Source organism: Podarcis pityusensis (assembly GCF_964106645.2).
Source record: "Podarcis pityusensis genome assembly, chromosome: 8".
In the NCBI taxonomy this organism is placed as follows: Eukaryota; Metazoa; Chordata; class Lepidosauria; order Squamata; family Lacertidae; genus Podarcis; species Podarcis pityusensis.
In genome coordinates, this window is record NC_138033.1 from 42,389,091 (window position 1) to 42,398,172 (window position 9,082).

Genomic DNA, 9,082 nt, shown 5'->3' on the forward strand with positions numbered 1-9,082 from the left:
TTTAAGCTACACCTTTTGAAACTCCCTCTTGCACACAACTATTAAAGGTGTACAAGCCCAGTGCTGGTGCTGAAGACTGAAGCAAAACTATCCATGTGTTGGAAGAGTTTTTCTCAACTTGAAAAGATCCTCACTGCATCTCTGGTAAACATGACTAACAGTGCAATCCTATACATGTCTATTCAGAAGCAAGCCCCATTGACTTCAATGAGACTTACTGCTAAGTAAGTGTAGCTAGGATGCAGCCTAAACAAAGCAAAATGGGATTAACTATATAAACCTTTTTCCTTGACTGGTTCTGCTGTAGGCAGACTCTGCTACAAGAAAATTTACACAGCAGAGTGTTCATACTGACATGAAAAATGTTTCACTGTATTCCCAACACTGTAAGAAAAACCCTTGAGACAGGCCATTTCCTTCTCTTTGTGTCCCCTCTCAATATCAGAAAATAATTAATGCTGTTTAAAGATAGAAACATGTTTACACGTTGCCTCTCTGTAGAGATGCCAGAGAAACTAACCATTACATTGCCTTTGAAGTCTCGTAACAGACTTGGATGTAATCTCAGAGAACAGCTCCAAACAAAGAATGTGATAACAACAAGTTAGTGGAACTAGATTGTTTTGGTTACTACTAGAAATTGGGGCCCCTCCCAATCCAAGGCGGATTCAAGTGTATAAGGGAGACACAGAACTCTCACTGCCTTACGGCACTCCCTCTAGTAGCAAACTCAGGTGGTGAGTGCCAAAACTAGGCCACTGAGAAACAGGGGTGTGCGCATGTGTATCAGCTGCTTAGGATAACCCTAAATTTTGCAGACCTCCAAAATCCCTAAGGAGCAATCTCTACCCCAAACTAGTCCAATGAGGAATGAGCCACAGAATGCCGAGTTGTTTGGAAAAGGAAAAATAGAAGAAGGTGGGAATGTGTTACTTTGATGGATTAGCCAGCTGGAATCAGGAATAGGGGCATATCTGTTAGGAATGTTGAGGAGACATTGCAACATTTTGTTGCAGTTGACACTGGTCCTGTCTGTTTTGTGCCATGGCAAGCTGTCATCAGACAACCTTCACAATCCAGGTTTTGGCTGCAGTTCTATACTCACAACCATTCTACATTCACTGAGTGAAGTGGAGGCGGGGGGAATGGACTTGCATCCACTGCCCATATCTTCAACCTTAGCTGTACCCATGAACAGGGACTACATGCATACAAGTGGACATAATCACAGTTCACACATTCATTGAACATGGAATTGCTGTGTGAACAGGGCTTGTGAAGGATAAAAAGCCCTGTTTTCAGACTTCGATACTTCTCCCTGTATTGCTTCCGCACCACATTTCAAATTTCTGTGTGGAGGTAAACACCAATTTTGATATCCCTTATAAGCACCTGTGCAAGTCTTCTGGTTTCCTGTACACCTCTAAGCCAGGGGTAGAGAAACTGAAGCCCACCAGGTATCCTGGACTACAACTGCCATAAATCCCTGCACATTGGCAGAGTGGGAATTACACCCTGATGGAAATGATAGTACAAAACATATGGAGATCATGAGGTTGGGGAGAGCTGCAATACACCATGCTAACTCCTATAATATCACATCCTTCATGTGGGGATAAAGAGTTCTTGCACCGATTGTTCATATGCAAAGCAGTGTTCTGGGAACATTGAGCCAGGGATGTCTGAGTGGAAGCTAACACAGACATTAAAGACAGAAAGGGCCTGACCCAGAAAAAAACTGAATGAAAAGCTGCATGAATACAAGACAACATTCATGAGGAGATCTAGGTCATTGGAAACATCAATGGAAATGAGTGCCTAATTTAATTATTGCTCCTGATTGCAAGTTGAGCACTGATTGGCTCTCTGACCCAGCCTCCAATTCTGCATCTATCAGATATATCCTGCCTTTTTATATGTTCAGGGCAACATACAAGCTATAATAAAAGTCACAATGAAGCCCTAAAACCAGATGATATCCCTCTGCCCACTGTGACTCACATTGATAGCACCAAATCTTATTAAGACTAGAAACTCCATATTTGTATAAGTGGAAGATTAATCAACTAAGTGCTTTGTGATTTATGAACAATGGCAACTGGTAAGGCTGAAAGTTTTGGTTCTGGTGTACTGATGTAGGCTGCTCCCAGACTTTAAAAATCCCTCCCTAGAGAAGTTAGACGGGCTCCCTTCTTGCTATCCTTCCACCAGCAGGTGAAGAACACCTTCTTATTCCAACTGCTTTTAATGAAAGGCCTGAGGCTATGCTGTTTTTATTGTAATTATTCGTATGGTGTTTTTTTAATATATCTCTTATATTTATATATAGTTTTAATTCTGTAAATGTTTGTTTTTAAAGACGCCCCCCCCCCAATGTTTTAGCTATTCCTATTTTATCTGTAAGCTGCTTTGAGTCCCTGTTAGGAAAAAAGGAGAGGTATAAATAAATATATACAACGACTACTGCTGCTGCTACTACTACTAATGATACTGACTTTGCTGTGTATAACTGTCCAGAAACCACTTTGCTTTTGTGTTATTTCTTATAACATCTTGGGCACATCCTATAAGCCAAAAGGTAGGCATTGCAGTTATAAGCACACTTATTTGTGAGTTAGCCCCACTGAGTAAGAACTTACTTCCAAGTAAACATACATAGGTTCCAACTGAATGGACTTGTCAGCATCCTTGCTACTTGTTTAGAAAAGGGAAGGGAGAGAGGAAAGTGATGCATGTAATATGCCTGAATCCCAGAGGCTGAAAAGAGCTAAAAATAACCTCATCCAGTTTCCTGCTGCAAGAAATGACTACGAACTCATCTCTTCAAACATCACACCAAATCACGCCACAAGCTAAGAACAGGCACATCACAGAAAATTACTATACAACTGATATAGTAATTTGTATATAGTACAGTGGAACTTTGGTTCTCAAACGTCTTGGTACTCGAACATTCCGGCTCCCGAACACTGAAAACCAGGAAGTAAGTGTTCTGGTTTTCAAACGTTTTTTGGAAGCCAAATGTCTGATGCAGCTGTTGGCTATTGTTTCTGGGGCACCTGCACCAATCAGAAGCCGCACCTTGGTTTTCGAACGTTTCGGAAGTCAAGCGGACTTCTGAACAGATTACGTTTGCGAACCAAGGTACCACTGTATAGCTGTATATTCAAGAAAGAACCGTACATTTTCAGATATCATGGGGTGAGGGAGGAATATCATTTTTTTTAAAACAAAAACAAAAACCAGCAGCATTCTGCTTTGTAAAACAACCTGCATGGAGAAAAATAGCAAAGGTGGTAGATGGGCGACTCTGACCTTTCAGCCTGCAATGCCAGATGCATTTTGGAAGGGAGCCTTTTTACAAGTGATGATTTAAAACAACAACCTCCTCTGCAGGGGTACAGTCCATTCTACTACTTCACGACATTCTCTCCATGTCCTCATTCTCTGCATGTGTATATCAAGCCTTAGTCATAAGTAAATTGCATCTGGGAGTTAGCATCGCTGAACCACTGAGAATACATCCGTAACTACAGTAGACTTACACTACTTTTTAAAAAATCATCATTCTTCCTCAACATGAAACTCGGAAAATTTAGGATTGTCATTTATGTATCACTCGAAAATAAAGGAAGAATTTATATTCATAGATGTGCATAATTAATTACTATAACAGAAATACAATAAATTTCACTGTAATGGCCAGGAGCACGGGAAGCTGTTTCATACTGAGCCAGGCCTTTGCTTCACCTGGCTCAGTGTTGTCTACACTCACTGGCAGTGGATGTCCAGGATTTGAGACAGGGCTATGTCCCAGCCCTAACTGGAGATGTCAGGGATTGAACCAGAGACTTTCTGCCTGCAAGACAGATGCTACACTACTGAGCTACTGCCCTTTCCAGGTGACCTAAGTGACTGCAAAGTTTTCTGTCCACAGTCTAACTGTTGAGGGCTGCCTTGGAGATGAAAGTTTTCCCTTGTTAGGGTTCTTTTCTTTTAACCATACCTGGACTGGATAGCCCTTCAAACAGAGGGACAGCTGTCCTCTGTCAGTCCTTCAGAGAAGCCTATCCTCTGTAGGTCACAAGGCCACCTTAGCACCAAGGCAGCCAGCAACAATTTGTGATACACAATTAAACTGCTGCCCTAAGACAATCTAGCTTGATCAGATATGTTTGAATGTTGCAAACCAAACAGAACTGAGTGGGTTTTTGAGAGAGAAAGCAACACTCACCGGATCCCGCTCTACACCTGACCCTTGGCAAAACAAACCAACTCACCCTCCAGATTACATCACCTGATTCTAAAATAAGCATCTTAGCGTTCACCTTGACATTTTCTTCCCAGAAAATGCCAGGGCATTTGCGTAGCGAGAGCAGAACACAGCTGTTTGCATGACAAAACTCTCCTTCTCTGGCATGTATGCCCAGAAGTCCTATGGATTTTGCTTGCAAAGAACTTGAGGAATAGCATCCTGTATTGATTTTCTTTTTAAAATGTGGAGTTATATTGAAAAAGAGGCTGATGCTTCCACCATGGGTAGAGTGGCTGTTCCTCATAGAGATGCACTAGGAAACAAGCCAGGGACAGGGAAACCTCCTCCCCCTGGCCGCCAAAATATTTGCATGGACTAAAGGAAGAAAGTCCATGCTACTCACACACTGACAGTGAACATTTCCTTCAAAGGTCAAGATGGAGATGTGAGCTCTCTCACCAATTTGAATTTCACTATGGCCTAGAGCAGGGGTGAGGAACCTCAGCCAATCTGGGTCTGCAAGGCTATTCCCCTCCCCAACCACACCCAACCACCTGCAAATCATAGGAACCAACTCTTAGGGATAAAATATTTGAGGGGGCTGGGGGCCCCAAAGTTGATGGACATTGCCATTCAAATGGTCTTGTGACTGATTACATGGGGCAGGGCTAACCTGCCCCCTCCCAATATTGTATTCCCGTTGGCTGCAAATGTTACTGGTGATACCAGCTGATGGGCAAGTCTTCCTTGGAAAGCCTACCCTGCACGGATCCCTTCAAGCTACAAAAAGGATGGGCATGGAGTTGGCTTTCCAAATAACCAGGTTTGCTTGTTTTCGCTGTGTGTGCAGTGAAAGCCAACTGACCCTCTTCCCCCCTTTTATTGTTGCATGACAGAGCAGCCCCTACCAGAGCCAATGTCTAAAATGAAATTTGTGATATCTGGGTTTGAGAACTGAATAAAATATCGGTTTTTAGAAAGTGGAATAGTTTGGTGTTACCTTTGAGTGTGTGATTTGAGTAATTTTCTACATATAGCCAACAGATGAAGAATTGGAAGTTCTCTTTTACTCTCTCTCTTTTACTCATTTAGGTTTGTGTTTATTTGGATTAACTACTTCTATCTTTGATATTCTAAAAAATATTGGGTATTTGATGTTAACTTTTGTATGCCTTTTTCAAACTTTAATAAAATCTATGGGTGGAAAAGAACCAGATGCCTTGCATACAGAAGGTCAGGGGTTACCGTAAATCCCTGGCATCTCCAGGTAGGGCTGGGAATGGTCTCTTGTTTGGAACCCTAAGGAGCTACTGCCAGTCACTGCAGGCAATTCTGAGCTAGATGGACCAACTTGGTATAAAGCCATTTCCTATGTCCCTCCAGGACACAAAGGGGTATTAAGTGCCATGGTCTTGCTGTGTATAGTGTGTTTCTCTGTGTTCTTCTATTCTGACTTGCTGGCTCTAATTCCTAGCTCACCTCTGACAGCTGCTAATGACTTAGCCTTGAGAAAAGGGCAGTGTGCATGTAAGGACTGGCTTCAGAAAATGTGCATTTTCATGCAAAGTGCATGCTGTTCAGTCCCTGCTTCCTCCACCACAAGGTCATATAAAACTGTTATGGTGAATGCCTTTTTGCAGTTTAATGAACTGCAAACCAAATCAGATATACATCTAAACACACCTGCACTTTACCTGCACTGTATAATGCTTGCCCTGGAATGCCTAAATTTATAGGCACAGGGAGGATCATCAGGCAAATCCCCATGCCTAATGTGTAAGGAAACGCCAGCCTCCCATCCCCTTCCAGGGAAATCCAGCTTGGTTGGGGGGCAGCTTAGGGACAAATGGGAGCAGGAAAACAACTCAATAGTATAAAGGCCATCATGGAAGTCTAGTCCCCTTCCATGAGGGGGAAACATCAAAATGGAGGCCTAGCTCTTAGTGAGGTGGCCAATATGTGTCTCGGCTGCATCATTTTCAGGTCACATCCACACCATAAATTTATGGATGTCCTATTGATTTTGATGGAGTTGACTTCATCAAGTGAGCACACCTTAGATTGCAGCCTCAACTTATTTACAACACCTTCAAGTACCTAACTTTGCCCAAGAACACGAGGGGCATTGAGCTACTACCTCCACCCTCGGCTAGCTTGAATCTTACATCAAATTCATTCTAATATTTATTCCATTGTACATTTGTTTTATTACATTTGCACGACACCTTTCTTCCATCAAGGGACCCAGTATAGCATAACATGTGTTTCCCAGGCCTGCCATTCAGGCAATAACCAGGTCTAAACCCACTTAGCTTCAGCAAGATGCCAATAGCCTTTAGCCAGTAACCGCTAGAACATATGGGTCCCCAGATGTTTCTAGAATACAACTCCCATCATCCCTGCCCATTGTCTAAGATGGCTCAGCATGATGGGAGTTGTAGAGCAATGATATTTCCAGTCCCTGGGGTGAAGAGCACTGGCCTAGAAGTTTAAATACCAATCTTTTACCATCAGCTTGCCCAAGCGTTGGACCACCTCAGCACAGTTGCTAGATAGACACAATGCAGGAAACTAGCAATAACAGCAAACACTGAGTTGCTTTCCCATGAGAAAATGTGTTAGGATTAGCAGGCAGCAGAGAAATGTAGAGATGAGAAAAGACTCAGCTGGGGGAAAAGGGGATTCATTCAGAGCGAAGGCAATGCTGGGTCACAGTAACCATATGCAATCAATGCATGGCTGACAGACAGAAAAAGAACTTCACACCATACAAGAAACCTAATAGGATGCTGAGGCGAGTAGTGTCTTGGAAACCAGCCAGTCTACTACTAAACTGCAGAGTCACAAACATGGGAGAAGAGGGAAGACTGACAGAAAAGAATCACAGAAGGCCAAAATGCTGTTTCCCAGCTCTTACCTCGTCCTCATATCCATTTCCAAAGGCTGAAGCAATAGGAGCAGAAGGGCTCCCATTCAGCTGTACAGAATGAGGACCACCATAATGGAAAATTAAGGTGATCACCAGCACCATAATAATGGTAAATTAAGGTGGTTATCCTATGCACATTCTCCTGGAAGAAAGCCCCACTGAGCAGTTTTAGATCTGAGTAAATTCCTCAAAGGTTCGCCCTGTATGAAAACTGGCAATCTGATGCATTCTTACTTGGGAGTAAGACACACTGCACTTAAGCAGGACCTGCTTGTGGGTAAATATGCACAGGGTGGCACCCCTTATACTTGACACCAAGCCCCCACTGTACTGCTGGGAAAATGTGCCTAGGACTGGCCTGTAACTTTGCAAAAGTGTCTTGGAGGGGTGAGCACACAAAGAACATCCCCATATCCCATCCATTCATTCCCAAGGGCAAGCAAGATCTCTCTCCTGTCCACCCTCAGGCTGAAAGGATAGGCTACCAAGGCACGTAAAAAAATGCTCGCCCAGTGAAACACGGATGCTATCACTAAATGCAGAGAAGGGCTTCAGAATATGGATGGCAAGGAGTGTGGGGGGGAGGGGCTGGATGGGGGTCAGAGGCAGAACATCTTCTCATGCAGAAGGTCCCAGGTTCAGTGCCTGGCACCTCCATGCAGGACTGGGAAAAACTCTCTGCCTGGAACCTGGACTGCCCCTGCCAGTCAGTGTAGACGTTGCTGCTGAGCTTAGGGGTCTGACTCTGTATAAGGCAGTTTCCTGTCTTCCTAGGAATATGCTTCTGGAGGGGTGGGTGGGTGAGTGGGAAGGATGATGACGATGCTGATATAAGAGTAAGAATAAGAATAATACTGGACCAGGCTTTGACTCTGATCTTGAGTTCTCCTTCCTGAGGCTCCGGCATCACTTTTTTGGACACCCGCAGCTTGTTCAGTCCCCCGAAGGCAGAGAGCACCACGGCGCGCATCTCCTTCGCGTCCGCGCCTCTCGGGCTGCTGCTGCCGCCGCCGCCTTCGGCTGCCTCCTTCTCGATCATCTGCTCCGTCTCCTCGGCTTTCTCGGCTCCTTCCTTGGCCATGGCGCTGCTCGGAGACGAGGAAGGGAAGGGGGAAGGAGGAAGGGCGGACGGATGGACGGAGGGAGAGATGCAGAAGAGCAAAAGGCAGAGAGGGCGACCTTCCCTTCTCACTCCGGCAGCCTTTCCCTCTCCTGTTGAATGCGAGCGTGGGCTCTGCGTGAGTGTGTGTGTGTGTGTGAGCGCGCGCGCGTGTGCGCGCGGCGGGCTGCTGAAAGATGTATGCAATGGCTGCAGTCGGCTGGAGGAGAGAGCTCGGTCCTACCGCCAGCCTGACCATCGCCAAGCGAGTAGAGGCGCCGCCGCCGTATAAATAAATGAACGCTGCAAATAAATTAATTAATTAACCTTCCCGCCGTCCTTGGAAACTTATTCCCCGCGAACGAGCGTGGAGGTGACGAATGGGCAGGTGTGTAAGCTTATCGGGGTAGGGATTTGCTCTCTTTTTGTTGTCAAGCTGTAAAGGGCCTATTGCTTATGGCTTGCATTATATCATCACCATTTGCTTATTACTGGGTGGTACCCAATGATACCTGTTAAAGTTAATGCACACAGTCAACTTGGGTTCCTTGATTTCAGAGGGTCTCCCCTGATTAGGACTTACTTGGCGACAACCCATTATTACTATAGTTGGATTTTGGTGGATGCTGTTATTATTGCTATTGTTGTTAACAACTTCAGGTGCGTTTTGGCAGAGGTTTTCTCTCCCCCCCCCTTTTTTTAAATGCTGCCCTTGCTTTTATTAATCTCAGGGTTCTGTATTATTATTATTATTATTATTATTATTATTATCATCACATATTTCTATACTTTGTGTGCT

The 9,082-nt window shown here is 44.3% G+C and overlaps 1 protein-coding gene across 1 annotated transcript in view; it reads right to left on the reverse strand.

The window, feature by feature from the left end:
• Positions 1-8,514, reverse strand: part of VAT1L (vesicle amine transport 1 like) — a 50,832-nt gene extending 42,318 nt beyond the window's left edge. The window contains exon 1 of the mRNA XM_081016408.1: positions 8,045-8,514. Within this exon, the coding sequence (XP_080872534.1) occupies positions 8,045-8,265 (221 nt within the window). The 5' untranslated portion in view covers positions 8,266-8,514. The remainder of the gene's footprint in view (positions 1-8,044) is intronic.
• Between the last annotated feature and the right edge of the window lie 568 nt (positions 8,515-9,082).